This window comes from Mustela nivalis (genome assembly GCF_964662115.1).
Source record: "Mustela nivalis genome assembly, chromosome: 6".
NCBI lineage: Eukaryota > Metazoa > Chordata > Mammalia > Carnivora > Mustelidae > Mustela > Mustela nivalis.
Window position 1 is genome coordinate 11,720,597 of NC_139025.1, and position 16,292 is coordinate 11,736,888.

The following is a 16,292-nucleotide window of genomic DNA, read 5'->3' on the forward strand; positions in this document are numbered from 1 at the left end:
CTGATTTGTCCCTGGCCCACCTGTGGACTCTTCAGGGGGGTGTCTGAGACTCGTGGGTTGGCAGGGCCGTAAGAGCCTTTGTGTTGGGGGAGACGGACTAACGTCCCCCGCCCCCGCCGGGTGTCTTCTGGGGTGGTGCTCCCTCACCCGGCGGAGGGGCTTTGTGGATGTGTGTGAGGGCCTGGACGGAGGAGAGCCCCCTGGACGCTTGGGGGCGCCGGCGCAGCGACGCTGGTCCTTACGATAGGGAGGCAGGAGGGTCCGGAGGAGATGAGCCGGCAAAGCAGAGCTCCAAGTTCTGGGGCCCCAACAAGCCAAGGGGTGCGGGCGGCCTCAGCAGCTGGCCAGGGCAAAGGCGTGCTTTCTCCCTAGAGCCTCCAGAAGGAAAACTCAGCCCTGCCGATGCAGTTGAGGTTCCTGATCCCTGGAGCCGTTGCGCAGACACTCGTGTCCGGCACAGGGGCTGTGTCTGTGTTGATCCGTTACAACAGTCTTAGGAAATGAGGACAGTGCTCGTCCGCACCGCCTTTCTCTCCAGGCTGGTCTCCGGGAGGGACCCGGTCATGGTCAGAGCCAGGCTTCGACTCCCTACCCTTTGTCACGTGCCGCTGGATAAGGCTGTTACTTGACCTCTTGGGCCAGGGACACCACCACCATCCTGTAAACAGCCCCGGGGTTGGGGACATTTTTAAATAAGGTGCTTTGTGGTTGAAGTTTTCTGAGATCGGGGGTGGGGAGAACCTCACCTTCCCTTTGATGGGGTGGAGGGGGCTGGGGAAGCCCCGCGCCCAGAAGCCTTGGCTTGGACAGCCTCCCTCCTGGTCACCCTCCGGGCTCAGCTCAACCAGCAATCTTTAGTAGCCTTCCCGCAACCCCTGCTGCCCCCACCAAATGTTTGCTCTATTCAGGGGGGCCCTGTGGCCACCAGCATCTCTGGGCAGGGCTTGTGGCGTGGGGGACTCCTCTGTTCCCAGGCTAGCCCAGGGCTGAAAAAAGAAAGCCCAGCAAACGTTTGACGGCAGTGCTACGGGGACCTCTGTGCTCCAGTAGTGGGCCGCCCAGCAGCGTCCTGCCCCCACCCCCAAACTGCAGGGCTTCAAAGAACCCTCTCATGGTCTTGGAATCCAGCCGTGGCAGGAAGGGAGCTTTCAAGCACAAGGGAGTGTTAGCAGCAGGATCTGGGCGGGTAGAGACGTTTAAGCTCCCCTGGAACGCAGCCCTTAAGTGTCACCCTCCCCGGTGCAGGCCCAGGACACACGTTTGTGCGGCTATTTTAAGGGTGTGTGGTCCCTGGAGGATAGGTGATAAAAACATCCCGACCTCCTTGGGCAGGCTTCTCGCTCCCCCAGTGGCTCCCAAGGAGGAAAATGTCAGCGCTGCAATGCCTGTCTCTCGTCCTGCTGAAGCTTAGTACTGTGTTCGTTAGGCTGGTTTTCAACTGACTGTGCTTTCTTGGGAATGAGAAATTGCTGTGAAGAGAACAGGGTAGCCCCGAGGCAGGCAAGGCTGACAATGGGAGGGGGGTGGTTTGCTGGAACCAGCCATTCCTGCAGCCCCTGGGGTCTCCTAGCAACACCCCCCAACCCCACCCCAGCCGTTTACAGCCCACCCCTGAGGAGGAGAAAGAAAAATTACAGCACCTGCAAGGAGGTAGTAAAAGATTTGCAAGGGATTTCGGAGAGTTATTAATTTCAGAAAGTGGGAGTGTGCCAAGTGCCATTGAGGCAATCTCAGTATTTGTTTTCAGATGAAAAGTTGCGGTGATTTCCAGTCTGAAATGGTGACACTTTGGATGTGGCAGGACACTCCCTGGGGTAATCTCCAGCCCATCCCTGCCTCAGTTTCCCTACCCTGAAAGTTGAGGGGTGGAGGTTTTAAACATACCTTGGCCCCTGGTGGCCCTGGCTGCTCTCCTTTCCTGCAGGAGATGCTGGGGAGGTGAGTCACCAGCCCTGCCTGTTGCCCACCTCCTGGGTTCACCAGGGAAAGCCCTTTTCAGGGACCCCTGGGGCTTGTTCTGGGTCGGAAGGAAAACGCTGACTCACGCTTCTGCGTCTGCACCGTGTGGAACCTGTGAGCTGCCCGCCTCCTCCAGGTGGGGCACCTGGTCTGGGGGAAGGTCTTCAGTGATGAGAGTTGGTGACGGTCCACTCAGGGGAACCCCCCCCAAAGATGTATGGCCATATGGCAGCTTCCAGTTTATCTGGTTCTTTCCTGGAGCTATCCAAACAACTCAAATGTTTGTATTGCCTTTAAAATTCTGTTCGCATGTTGCCTTTATATTGGGCCATTTCAGTTTCTGGCGTTGTGAGTAAGAGGGAAATCCCAAGTTGTGAAACCATCAGTAGGTGAAGTGGGCTTCCGAGGCTGCAGATGCACAGGGATGGCTCAGGGTGGGAGCCCCCTGGTGCTGGGAGACTGCGGCGTTCATTCAGGAAGAGGCCCACAGAGCATCTGCCAGGTTCAGGATCCACAGTGGGCATGCGGTGCTGAGCTCCCAGCCCCCGGCCTCGGGAGCCCAGGGTCCAAAACCCAGCATGAGCCGTCTCCAGTGTCAGACAGCTGTGGGGCCACAGAACCATCCTTTGTGCTCTGGGGAAGGGGCAGGGGAACAGCCTTCAGCTGGCATGATGTCCAAGCTGTTCGTGATGCTTGAGCAGGAGTTTGCGGGGGGGGGGGGGGGAGGAAGGGCATGGCAGGCAGAGAGAATAGTTTGTGCCAAGGCACAGAGGTGGGTCGGGCCCGGGTGTTTTTAGAAAATGGGGTCCCTCCTGGGAAGGTTTCCTGAGAGGAGGAGCTGGTGCCACCTTCCCCCCAACACCTTTATGCTGTGCCCCCATGTGCCATGGGCCAGGGCTTGTGCTCAGAACTTGGGGGCGTGGACAGAGGCCACTGGTCCTGTTTCTTGGAGGGGCATCTATCAGGGAGGCAAGGCTGCAAAATCAAACAAGCCCCGGAGGTTTGCGGCAACAGATTGATTTATAGCTTGTCCCTAGTCCTGTGGCTCAGGCCTGGTCTCCCCACCCTGGCGTTTCTCCAGTTTAGGTCAGAGAGCCTTTTGTTTCTTGTAGGGCCTTCACCCTGGGACGCCTGGAGCACTTCCCCTCAGGTGATACGTGAAGATATCTGTAGGTGTTGCCCACTGGCTCCTGGAAGCAAAAAGTGCCCCGTTTGAGAACTCCCACAAGCCGAAGGGCCTCTTAACGGGTATCCATCTGGTTCCTGGCCTGGCTTTGTGACTGCCCTGCCCGATTTCTTTTCAGGAGTGGGTCTGGGCCAGCTCCGGGGGCCATCTGTGTCCTCATGCTCCCACGGCAGTGGCTGATGTCCTGGAGGACTGGCTGCGGAGCTGGACGCTCGCAGTTGAGAGCCTGAACTTGGAAGTGACCTGGGGTCACTCTCTGCTCATTTCATTGGCCAAAGCAAGTTGTGGGGCCTTGCTGAACCTGGGTGTGTGTGTGTGTGTGTGTGTGTGCGGGGGGCAGGGGAATGCCCAGCAGAGCTTCCAGGATTGGGGGCCACCGTTACTATTGTCCACCACAGCATTCTTAGCCTAGTTGGGGGCGGCGACACGGAGCCAGGTGGCCTCTCTGTGCTCAGTGCAGGGGCTCCGGGGCTCTGAGGAGGCTGGGAGCCAAGGGAGGTTCCTGGGGAGCTGGTCTCGAGTGTGAGGTGGTGACCTTGGGGTGGCAGTCAGGGCAGTGGGCAGTGTGTCCGTCCGCACACGTGGGGGAGGGAGGAGGTCCAGATGCGGCTTTATCGGAGTCCCGGGGAGGCCCTCTCAGGGCCTGGCCCTCTGCAGGGTGGGGAGGGGCAGGAGGCAGGAGGTGGGGAGGCTGCCTGCAGGTCTCTTGGGTGCTAAAGGCCATTATTATTCCAGCCTCCTGAAGTCGGCCAGTCACCAAACCATGCTACAAATGGCTTGGACGAGCGCATGCCTGGCTTTCCACTTGCATAATTACACACTTCCCGTCTCTAAGTGGTTTTCAGTTCTGGGTGCAGGTGCAGCTCCTTTCCCCTCCCCTCTCGACGGGAGGGAGTTTGCGTTTCCGGGTTGATTCCCTCTGCTGCGACTCTGTTGAGTCTCCCTTGGCAGCTGGGTTAGCCTGCAGGCCCGCTTTCTGGGGCGGCCTGCCCCCTGTGGCCAGCCCTCAGCTGTGCCTGGGCAGGAGGCAAGTGACCGTGGCCTTGCAGATTGCAGGAAAGCGGTTCTTGATGGGCCCGTGAGCCTCCCGTTTTGGACAAGCTGCTTTAATGGCCGCCCCGCTATGTCCAAGGGCCTGCAATTCTCCCAGCTGCCACCAGACTCTTCTCTCCCCGGTGGTCAGAGGAGACCTCTCAGTCTGAGCGTCACCCTCTCCCCCTTGGTTTACTTGTCTGCAGGCCTCATTTCTGACATCTGCCCTGGAAGGTGGGCTGGAAGGGTCACGCCTAGTCATCAGATGGGGAAGCTGAGAGCCAGGCCCCGCTCTGTGGTCAGGCAGGCCTGCCTCTTGTTGGGGGTCGTTCTTCCAGAAGGCCCCGTGTTGGCCCTCCTGATGATGCACGCAGTGGCCTTCTTGTGGCATGGGCTCGTGGACATATCTCCCTCGGGTGCTCTACCTCCCTGACTTCGGGGACCTCCTGCTCCTCCTGCTTTTGATTCTCTTCATTTGACTCCTTTGTCATCTCCTGTCCTCCGGCGCTGGGCCGTCTTCAGGAAGTGGTAGCCGCTGTCACTTACAGAGCACCTGCTGTCATCAGCGGGGCAGTGGTCGGTGACGGAAACGCAGTGTAAACGGGCTTCAGCCAATTCTGCAAGTGCGGGGCCGGAGAGGACAGGCTCCGGGCCGGCTGGATGGAGCGCTCGAGCTCCGACAAGACGGTGCTCAGGCTTTTTCTCCTGCTGTGGCCTCCTCCTTGTCAGTCTGGCCACAGAGAGGCCACGGAGCGCTAACGCTCTTGGCCATGCTCTTTGTGCTGTGCATAGTCCCCTAGGACCTTGGGCCCCCTGCCCATCCTGCATCCAAGTGAGGTACCAGGCCACGTGTCACTCCAGGAGAGGATACAGCCCCTCAGTTGGCCAGTTCTGGAAGGCAGGAAGGCAGTACAGAGTGAAGTAACAGAACCCCACATTCGTAGCGTGGGCCCCAACAGCCCTGTGGGGTGGGTGCCAGGATTCTCCTCACTTGACAGATGGGGAAACCGAGGCATGAGGTACAGTTGGGTCTGCTTCCAGGGTCTCCTCTTAGGGACACACCTGCCCCTTCCGCTTTCACCTGTCTCCCCGATCATATTTTCCTAGCCCTGAACTGTCTGCTCAGCTCAGTTCTCTTTTTCTGATCCCCTCCTGGTACGACCACAGGCCAGAACACAGAAGAGTTTAGCCACCTTTGTGCGGCGTGCGTGCTGTCCTCTGCTGGTGCTGGCCTGCGCCTCGGCCTGCTGTGCCCATCATCTGGTTGTCGTGTCCTCAGGACCCGGAGGGGCTGCCCCTGGATGAGCCCTTCCACCCCCGTCTGGTCCTGCTCCTCCTCACGCCCAGGCTACACCTTGTTCCCAGACCTGGCTGCTCTGAGCGGCCCCCCGGGGCCTTGGCAAAGCCCGAATCCCTCCCCGGATCCCACTCAGAGTCCACAGGACCAGAGCAGAGGTTTTGGACACGTTCCACTGGGGGTATTTGGGATTTGCTGGTGCACAGGGTAAGGGCCAGGCTGTGCTGTGACATTCTGGGCCTCTGGGGCTTCCAGCCCCTTTTCATCGCCCCTGCCCAGCCCTTTCTGTGGATCTCGCCCCCCCTCCACCAACATCCCCAGGCACCTTTGCCGAAGGGGGTGCTCCTCCTGTTGTTTCTCTTTGACCTCTCTTCCCAAGTGTCTGTCTGTAGTTTCCTTTCATTGATAGGGTCTATACCACCTCCTCCCTGAAGCTGTCTCTGATTGCTCCCCCAGGGGCTGTGAAAGGATAGTTTCCTTAAATGAGCATTTTAAATTCCTCAGGGCTGTGCTCTCCTTTGACTTCCAGCGAGGAGGAGTCCTTTTACAAGATAGATTTTCCCTTCATAGCAATTCAGCTTTTGGAAAAACAGGTTTATAATTAGGAGCCTTGGGCATAGTTCTCTGTCCAGAACTTATTAATCAGTATTTATCGAGAAAACAACAGTTTCAGCGTCTGTACAAGTTTTCTCCAGGTGCAGGTTTTAAATAAACTTCTTTAATTCTTTAACTTTTATTGTTACTTTTTCTATCATTTCGGATGTAGTTTCTATGTTTATTGTAGAAAACTAGAAAATACAAGGAAATGTAAAAGAAAAAAGCCACCCATGTCTTTCCTGCTGCGGCCATAGTGGACAGGCTGTGCGCGCCCTCGCCGTCTGCATGCCAGACAGTCGAATAGTTAAGTGAGTGTGCTCAGACCAAACGCTCCCAGCAGGGCAGTCTTGTGGTCCCAGAAGGGCACTGTTTCAGCTCCTCTTTGAGTAGGACTTGGAAGCTTTTCTAGATAAATCCTGAACTCCTCTACTTCATGTTATTTTTAAAAAGTATACATATTTTTAAAGATTTTATTTACTTATTTGACAGAGAAGCAGAGAGAACCTGAGCACAAGCAGGGGGAATGGCAGGCAGAGGAAGAAGGAGACACAGCCTCTCCACTGAGCAGGGAGTCCCATGTGGGACTCGATCCCAGGACTCCAGGATTGTGACCTGAGTGGAAGGCAGACGCTTAACGGGCTGAGCTCCCCAGGCGCCCCCCCCCCCAGTTCGTGTTACTGATTGACAATTGATTCATGCCTTTATCAGGCATTTACCTTATGCAACCACTGGGCACGGAGGCAGCTGGAGTTTTACCAATTATTTAAAAGATAATTAAAAAAAAAACCACTTGTAGTGTTTGAGAATGTGTTGTTGGGTGCACGGGGCACAACGGTCCAGCGTGAGAGCGTACAGTGAAACAGAAGTCGTCTCACCCCACCCCACTGCTGCCCTTGCCCTTGACCAGAGGCCACCCACCACCATTTTCTTTCACTCTTTCTGGTGGTACTCTCAGATTCCTTCTGTGTGTGTTTGCAAGCCTGAGTTCTCGTGCCGGCTGATCTGAGCCCAGGCCGTGGCAGGCGGCGCACAGAGCTTTGCACCTCGCGTTTTCACATGGGGGGTTGTCTTGGTGATGAAGCCTTCTGGGCGCGTGGGGGGCTTCCTCGTTCTTTTTATTACTGCCCAGTATATCTCTGACCACGTGTGGTTTGTTAATGGCCCCTCTTGGGGTCTTTAAGTTGCTGCCGGTCTTTTGCTGTCACAGTTAATAGCCTGAAACACCGCACATGTGAGGATGTCTGTGGGTTGGGCTGGCGGCGCTGGGGTTTTCAGGAGGAACTTTTCATTGCTTGCAGCCGGTTTTCTGGCTTATCGTCCCCTCCCTCCTCCCCCTTGGTGTCAGAAACCAGTTTCTGGACTTCGGCAATTTCAGGAGCCTGCTGCTTGGGAAGCGAGGGTTGTTGGCCTCTTGGTCCCACCGGAGTTTCAGAAGAAGGAATGAGACCCCGGCAGGTTTACGTTCTCCTTTGCTCCGTGGGCTGCAGTGGTGTGCATGGGGTCCCTCTACCGTGGGGCGTGTGGCTTCCTGCCTGCCTCCCTTCCTCACTCCCCCGCTTACACTGAGACCCCAGGGCTCAGAGACCTGGCCGGTCTTCCTCTGTGCCTCCCCTGCCAGCTCTGCTGTGCCTGCTGCTTACCACCGGGGCGTGGGTTGGCCACACGGGAGACACCATGTGTCCCCGTGGCCAGCCACAATAGGATCTGGCCAGTCGAGCCAGATCCTATTCTTGGAGCTCTGAGCTACAGAGGAGCTGGGCTGGCTCCTGGGACCTCAGTCCCACTTAAGATTTTCCGCCTGCCTGTGCACAAGGTGACTTCTTGTTGTTTCTTTTATGTTACGGTTCTCTTGTGTTTTCAGAGTTGGAGTCCTGTTTGTTTTTTGGGTCTGGGGGCGGGCGAGCTGACTGGGACGGCGTCAGATGAGGGCAGGTTGGAAGTGACCGCAGTCAGCCTCGGAAGGAGATGAGAGCCACACGCCGGGATAATCGGGATGCCATGAGGATTAACTCACAGGGAAAACCCAGGGCCTGGAGGCAGCCCAGGACAGGCCCTTTCCACCTGGTGCAGGTCACGTACGCATGCACCTGCTGTCCCCTTCGGTGCCATCTGTCCTTCCCGTGGTTGGCCCCAAGTCTTGTCCTTAGGGACTTCCCAAGGAGCTGTTCCCTCAGCTGTTGGAGATTTTTGTCCTGGATCGGGGCCAGGGGCAAAGTGAGGAGTCCCTCTGAGCCCAGCCTGGCTGGTCCCAGTCACGAGTCAAGCGGCCGTGGACTGGTCATGTCACCAATGCTCAGGTGGAGAAGGACAGTCTGGGAGTGAGACCAAGGCTCTGAGGGCTTCCCGCTGAGCGTGCTGGTGGCCCAGGGGTGTGCTCTGAGCCCAGTCTCTCCCCTCATGACGTCATGGCAGCCAGTGGGTGTTGGCCGTCATTCGTTCTGGAACCGCGGAGAAGCTGAGTGATGGTGGGGACCCTGGAAAGCATCAGCCACTGGTTTTCAGGTTGGGTTCCTCGGGGCCCGGCGGCATGTCAGGGTGTCGGGTTGAGGGACGACTGGCTTGGTGTATCCTGCAGCGCCAACCAGTCTGTCCCTCTGTCTTGCTGACTCAGGTAGTGGCTTCCCTTCAAGGTTCCGCCGGCGCCGGCTCCAAGGAGGTGCCGGGAAACACTCGGGTGAGCCAACCAACAAATGGAGGGTTGGTAGGCATCCCTGCCACAGTGTCATGTGAGGGGATGGTCACGGTGCCCGGGGGCCTTGGTGCCTACCTCCTTCCCTAGACCATGAACCCCTCCAGGGCCTAAGTGTTTGGTGTGGCCCCTGAGTGCGGGGCCAGGCTGCACACGGAACCTGAGCTGAGTGTTTAGGGAGTGCCTGGGTGCCAGGCGGGCACCCTCAGTAGGCACACGGTACACACAGCTGTTGGGCCTGCCATCGTCCCTGCTCTGATTTCCAGCCTTGCCGGGGCACAGCCTCCTCTGAGCACCCTGGCCTTTCTTCCCAGGAAAATGCACATGGGCATAGCCATGTGCCGTCAGCATAGCCTATAGACCCCTGTTCCTGTGCCTGTGCCCTGCGCCCAGAGACAGTCCATCAGGACTCTGGAACGAAGGGCCGGGATGGTGGTGTTCCCTGGTTCTTGGGACTGTTCTGGCTCTGGATAGGTGGGTCGGGTGAGCGTGTCATGGGTCAGGGGAAGGCCTCCTGGGAGAGCGTCGGTCTGAGTCGTATCTGAAATGCTGGGATGGAAAATATGGACCAAGGCTTGGAGAAGGGACACAGCCCATGTGCCCAGATGCATGGGGCGGGAGAGGTAAAGTGAGTGAGTTGCAGGGGCCCTTTGTGCATCTGTCGGAGAACTGGACCCTGTCTGGAGTGGGCTGGGGTGGCCGTGAGATTGTGGGTGGGGTGGAGGAGGCAGGGTCCAGGCTGGCAGCAACATTGGCGAGGCCCGTGGTGGTGGTTGAACCAGGCTCAGAGGACGCGTAGGGTGTCCGTAGGGGCTAGAGATGGCTGGTGTTGTGTTAACTAAGCCGAGGAGGGTTGAAGGGTTTTGGGGCCTCCTGCAGCATGGGAGAGCGGATGGACTGAGGCAGGCCTGGGAGGCCGGGCCAAGGTGTTAGACCAGATAGCAGAGGAAGCGGGGAGCCATGGGAGGTGCTGGAGGCAAGGAGGGAGGGTCAGACCATCGGTGGTAAATGCGGTGGAGGGGAGCGTCCTGGGGTGATCCAGGTTGGAGCTGTGCCCCTGAAGGGCTGACCCTGAGATTGGAGAGGGAAACAGCGGCTGTGAGGAAAACAGGCAAACTTGGGGTCTTTGTAGAACAACAGGCAAGTCCCCCTGAGAGATGACTCTTTCTCTCTCTCTGCCAAGAGGTGGTCTTGAGGACTGACTAGGAGCTCACAAACCTTCCTGTTGCTAATGGGTCTGTTCTGGGGACTGCGCTTGAGGGATGCAGCCGTAGGCTGTCCCGTCCTCCTGCCTTCAGCTGGCCTTAGTGAATGTTCTGGAAGGATGCTACCTGCCTGCTGGAGTAACCTTTGTTTTCTTTGTTTCTCTCCACAGGAAGCGAGGGATAGAAGTGGTGCAGGTGAGTACAGACCACGCCCTCGCCATTTTCTCCTGTGGGTGGGCCTTTTAGGGCTCCCCTCTCCGCCTCTCCCACAAGCGTCCGGGTGCTTGAATCCCTTCCTGAACTTCTCCCTGTGGGGAGCCTCTGGTTTCTGCCCTGACAGGACGTGGGTTGTGGTCGGTGGTCTCAGGGGTTTGTGGAGTTGCAGCTGCTTCATTGGTGGATGGAGCTGGCAGGGGGAGACGTGCAGCTGTGGGTAGGGGTGGGGTAGGCAGGGTGCAGGAGCATGGCCACCCAGTGAGCCTCTGGGGTCCTGTGGCCCCCCACGGTTTGTCTGTGTCTGCACTCCATCTCTGCCGAGGGAGTACAGGCCCCCCACATCCCCCCACCCTGGGCCCCTGCCTTGGCTGCTCGGCCCTCTGGGGGTGAGCCCTCTCCTTTCTCCGACCAGTCTTGTAAATGGTATCATCTCTGAGACGATGCTTGCTCCCCTGCCCTTCTCCCCTGCACCCCTAGGTCAGGAGCACCCCCTCCCTGCTGTCAGCGCAATCACATCTGATCTTGCCTGTGGGCCCCTGGCTCCTGGAGAGTTGCTGGAGTCAGCGAGGTGGCTCCTGACTCCCAGGCTGCCTCCCCTGGGGGCAGACTTGGATCGGGGCTCGTTGGCTGGAGAAGGAAGGATGGATGGAGTGTGCGCTCTGACAGCAGCCGCGGGAGTTCGGTGGAGGGCTGCTGAATGAGTTCTTCCTCTGGCTTCCCTCCTTGGAGCGGGTTGAACTTGTGACCTGGAGGCTGAGGTTGGTTTTGGGGGAGGAGGTGGTTTCTGGAAGCCCCTCATGGGCTGTCAGTCAATTTTTCATCCAGGCTTATTTTGGCTCTGCAGAGTGGCGTGATCTGCACAGAGGGTTTCTGTGGACCTTAATTTCTTAGACCTTAAAAGGGGGGAAGTCAGAATTCAGGACGGGGTAAGACGTGTGCTTGCGGGGCTGTTTCTGATTGATGGGTAGTGGCAGTTGGCAGGGTTCCAAATCATCCCTGAGGTTAGCTACAGTGCTTGTCAGGGTTCACGCAGAAATTTCTGTGGGGGGCACGTTTTAGAGGAAGTGAATTCATGTGCTCACCAAGACGTTACTTAAAAAGGGAAGAAATGTGCCTTTCCCCCAATACCTGATTCCTGTCCTGGAAGACCCCTGACAAACCTGGTGGGATGCTCCTCCCCGTGCCCCTCCCCTCTGCCGCAGGAGGAAGGGGAGGGTGGGGAGGGCACAGGGCCCTGGAGTTTCAGGATGGAAGGAAACCTGGGGCTATAGCGTGTTTGCTGTCCGCCGGCTTCTTGGGAAGATTTAGACTAAAACCTTTAATCCACTTAGTGCAGGGTGGAACCAGATGCTTGGAGCCATTGTTCTAGAATTTACCGGGCAGAAGAAGAGTTGCAAGATCTTCCTTGATGTGCCTGTTGTTCACTTTGGGCGGAAGTGGTGACTGGGGACCAGAGAGAACCCCAAGTGGATGCTTCCCACACCCGTATCTAAAAATGAACCCCCGCGGTGTATCTCTCTGCACCTCCTCCTGGCGCCCCCCAGTGTTTGGAGAACTCGGAATTTCAAGATGCAGAGAAGGGCTCTTTGCAAAATTTGGAAGCTGAGACTACTTGGCTGGTTTCTTCAGAAGCAGCCAAGCCTCTGTGGGCCAGATGCCCGGGCTGGTGGGCCCCCGGATGCCGGGAATGGGTGCTTGCCGCACCCGAGGGGTCTGTGACTGAAGTGGGGGAAAGTGAGCATGCCGTCAGCCAGCGCCCAGGGTTTCTTGTTTTCTTGTGTCCGTTGCCTCAGTGGCATTGTCCCTTTTTGTGAGCCACTCAGTGACAGGAGTAGTGTTTTCATACCCATTTTAGAGTTGAAGAAATAGAGGCTCAGGATGTCTCTTGGGGAACTTGGCTGGTGGTGGTGGTCTCGGAGTTTGGCCCGCGTGTCTCCTGAGCCCATGGTTTTTCTGTTAACCGGGGCTCCTTTGCACGTTAGTTTTACTAAATGTTCCACTTACCAAACGTTTCCAGGCCTGTTATTACCTGGGGTTTGGGGACTATTTTTTTTCTTAATATATTATTTGTTTATTTGATAGAGATAGCAAGAGAGGGAACACAAGCAGAGGGGTTGGTAGAGGGAGGAGCAGGGAACCCGATGCGGGACTCGATCCCAGGACTCTGGGGTCATGGCCTGAGCTGAAGGCGGACGCTTGACAGCTGAGCCACCCAGGCGCCCCTCTTTTTTTTCTTCAAGAGTTATTATTTATTTATTTAAAATATTTCGTTTATTTTTTGAGATTGTGAGAGCGCACAAGTTGGAGGAGAGGCAGAGAGAGAGGGAGAAGCAGGCTCCCCGCTGGGCGGGGAGCCTGACATGGGGTTCGATCCCTGGACTCCAGGATCGTGACTGAGCCGAAGGCAGACGCTCAACCGACTGAGCCATCCAGGCACCTCAAGACTTACTTATTTTAGATAGACAGAGTGTGTGGTCACAAGAGAGTTGGGGGGGTGGAGAGGAGGGGCAGAGGGAGAGAAGCTTCAAGCAGACCCCCTGCTGAGTGCAGAGTCCAAGGCAGGGCTTGGTCTCAGGACCCCGAGATTATGACCTGAGCCTAAACCAAAAGTTAGACACTCAGCCAACTGACTCATGCAACCAGTTCCCTTTGGGCTCTGGCTACTATGTATGTCTGTATGTCTGTATCTATTTGTTTTTTAAAAGATTTTATTTATTTATTTGACAGAGAGACAGGGAGCGGGAACACAAGCAGGGGGAGGGGCAGACGGAAGAGGGAGAAGCAGACTCCCCGCTGAGCAGGGGGCCAGATGTGGAGCTTGATCCCAGGACCCTGGGATCATGACCTGAGCTGAAGGCAGATGCTTAATGACTGAGCCATCCAGGCGCCTCTGGTCTCTGGCTACTATTAAAAAGAATATTGGGGCCCAGGGTCAGGAGCCATGACTGTAAAGTGCTGGTAAGGCCCTGCGGTGTCCTCGCGTGAGGACAGTTCTCTGGAATGGTGAGTGGTGGTAGTACCGAGTGAGTGTTGACCTTGACTGCGGATGGTGGTATGCCGGACACCGACGCCACTGATTTGCCAGAAGCATCCGTGGGTGAGCGCACATCTCAGAAAGCAAATTGTGCAGCTCCTCAGCTCCTTCATGGGCTCGTGCCCGCGGCCCATGTGCTTGGGAAGGTGCTTGTAAACACTCCTTCCTTACATCCTTCCCACAGCCCTCCCCCCATCTCTGTGGAGCCAGTGCCCTTAGCAGTGACGGTCAGGATGCCCTGGGCTCATCTTTGTGGCTGTGTGATCGTGGGCCAGTCGCCTAAACCCCCAGAGCCTCAGTCTCCCCATCTGTAAAATGGAGATAATAGTTGTGCCTGTCCCTGGGGATCACGTGAGGCATAATTTAGTTAATTTGGGTAAAGCAGTGGGCACATGGGAAGCTTGTTCTTTACATTGTCCCCAGCAGATGGGACCCTGGGGCATCAAGGCCGCCGAGGCTTCGAGGCTGCTGGTCACTGTGATCCCAGGACAGATGAGGTTTCTCCATTTCTTGTCTTGTAGCAGCATTGCAGGAGGATCTGATTTGGTTGTCCACTGATAGAACATTGGGAATGATTTTTGATAACAATGATGGTAATTCGTGGCACGTCATTTTAAAGGAATTCAGAGAACCTGCTGTGTACATCTCCTTCCATCTTTTTATTTGCTTGAAGAAGTGGTTTCAGCACTTGCAGCTGTAAGAAACTGAAAAATACAATGGACAGTAAGCTCTGCCTTCATCCATGGATACATGAAATACTTCTTAAAAATTCCTGTTTGGGGGTGCCTGGGTGGCTCAGTCGGTTAAGCCTCTGCCTTCGCCTCAGGTCATGGTCTCAGGGTCCTGGGATCGAGCCCCGCATCAGGCTCTCTGCTGGGCAGGGAGCCTGCTTCCCTTCCTCTCTCTCTGCTGCTTCTCTGCCTACTTGTGATCTCTGCCTGCCAAATAAATAAATAAAATTAAAAAAAAATTCCTGTTCATCTCTCTTGTGAGATGCATTTCTAATAGGGTTTAATGTTTTATGTTTATTCCATATACAGTTTGTAGGGTTTCTGTCACAGGGATCAATTATGTACTAAGTGTAATTCTAATAATAATTCAGTCCAGAAGAAAATTTCTGACGGCTTGATGGTCACATGAAATTAAAAAATTAAAGCATTTATAGCCTTATTGTTATTATTATTTATTTTGCCTCATAGTGAGATAGACTTCTCAGTAAAAAGCCTTTAAACACGAAAGACACTGAGGGCTGTGGGTTGGAAATTGGAATTTGAAGAGGCAAAAGGAACTTTCCTAAATTTCCAAGGGTTCGGGAAGGAGCGGACGCGGTAACTGCAGGGTGGATGTCGGCGGGTCTCAAATTCCACTGGATCCATTTAAAAGAGAAACAATAACAGTTTTATTTTGAAATGTTAATATTTACAATATGTTGGAAATTACATCCTCTACAAGTATTTAAACTTAGATGAGAAATTTTCGATGTCAGCTTGCAAATGTACAAATGGACGCATAGTTTTAAACATTTATTCTGGAGGCTCCGAAGTGAAGGCCATTGCTTTTGAACATTACCCCACTGGCTTCTCAGAAGTGGGCTCTGAGGCAGGTACCAGCTTGGAGGGGCCAGTGGCCTGGCCCCCAGCCCGTCCATAGGCCTCCCTCAGCCTGGGCCGCTCACACTCCACCGCCCGAGCATCCACGGAGACAGAAAGGCCTTCGCTGTGGGTCTGTCTGCAGGCGGACCGGCCTCCCCCAGGCTGGCTCTGTGAGGCCAGGTAGATGCTCTGATAAGGAAAACCTGCCGTTCTCTCTGCTCATGCGGCATGAGAAGCACCAAGTTCAGGGGGGCCAGAGAGTGGAAGTCATGCCTCGTGCTTCGTGTCGGGGCTCAGGCAGGAGGACAAGGGGAGAGCTGAGCACGATCTGGGACAAGTTGCCCCCATCCCCTTCGTCCTGAGGGGCTGCCTGTGGTGACTGATGGTCGCAGGTAGCCGATTTCCTCAGTTTCTTCCTTCGTGTTACTGTAGGGAAGATGCTGGGCCCACACGCCTCTGACTCACCATTTCGGGCCTTTCTTGACCACTGAGAGGAGGCCCCTGCTGGCCAGCAGGTGTGGGTTAGGAACTCCAGGCTCTCCCTTTGGCAGCAGATCTTTCTGGGGACCTGCTGTGTACCGGGCCTCAGGTGTGGGGGACTCACACAGGTCACAGCCTGGTGCCTTCTGCTGTCGTCCGTCTGGAAGAGATTGTTGGGTCAGGAAGGCTGCCCTGAGGAGGCAGGGTGAGCCTGGCTGTTGGCTCTAAGCCTCGTCCGCCTCACAGAACCAGGCTGAGAGGCGGGTTCAAGCCCACGGTCCCGACCAGGGCTTCGCCTGCCCCCAGGCTATTCTCCTCCTGCTTCTGCAACACAGAGGTTGCTAGAAACACCCAAGTGCCAACCACCCAGGGAGGCTTTGTTGGGAGCAAACCTGTCTTGGCCACTTGGGTCATCTGTGGCCTGGGGGGGTGGGTGTGGGGCATGGGCCTGGGGCTCTGCTGAGGGCCAAGCAGGAAGCTGTCACCTGGGGAGCATTTTCCTCTCTGACCTGATCCATCTGCGGGGAGGCTTGGGACGGAAGCCTGGGAGGTTCTCTGTCCCTGAACCCCCCTGCCCCTTGCTAGGGCAGCCCTGAATCTGATGGAAGAAGACCAAGACAGAACAGCACATGCTGTTGCCCGCTGCCTCCAGCCTCCACATCCTTGGGAAGTTTTTTTGCATCCTTCCCCCTGCCTCTGGGGCTTTCCACCAGGTGTTTGTAGAGCGCAGGGGGAGAAGCAGAGGACCGGTTGTGGGGGAGGGAGATGGAGTTGTATTTTAAAATGCAGAGGAGCAAACTGGAAGTGTGGGAAGTACAGCCAGCTACCTGGCGGAGTTCACTGTCCCCTTCCAAATTCCTTGAGAATTCTGACCTGGCCAAAGCCCATCTCTGGAGCCGCCGTCGTTTCTCAGGGAACCAGGATGGGACTGAGGGTCCCCGGATTGCCGGAGAGCCAAGGGCAGGCAGCAGGCCTTCGCTCCGGGTTTCTCCAGAGTGTCACGTG

At 56.2% G+C, this 16,292-nt stretch overlaps 1 protein-coding gene across 5 annotated transcripts in view; it reads left to right on the plus strand.

Moving 5' to 3' along the window:
• ITPK1 (inositol-tetrakisphosphate 1-kinase) overlaps nucleotides 1–16,292 on the plus strand; it is a 167,806-nt gene that overhangs the window by 29,117 nt on the left and 122,397 nt on the right. For 2 of the 5 annotated variants that reach the window (XM_082733332.1, XM_082733334.1), the window contains exons 1-3: nucleotides 8,519–8,578; nucleotides 8,687–8,745; nucleotides 10,136–10,160. In XM_082733332.1, the coding sequence (XP_082589458.1) occupies nucleotides 8,534–8,578; nucleotides 8,687–8,745; nucleotides 10,136–10,160 (129 nt within the window). In that variant the 5' untranslated portion in view covers nucleotides 8,519–8,533. Of the gene's footprint in view, nucleotides 1–8,518; nucleotides 8,579–8,686; nucleotides 8,746–10,135; nucleotides 10,161–10,663; nucleotides 10,940–16,292 lie in introns of those variants that run through there. The other 3 variants (XM_082733333.1, XM_082733335.1, XM_082733337.1) reach the window with 2 other exon arrangements.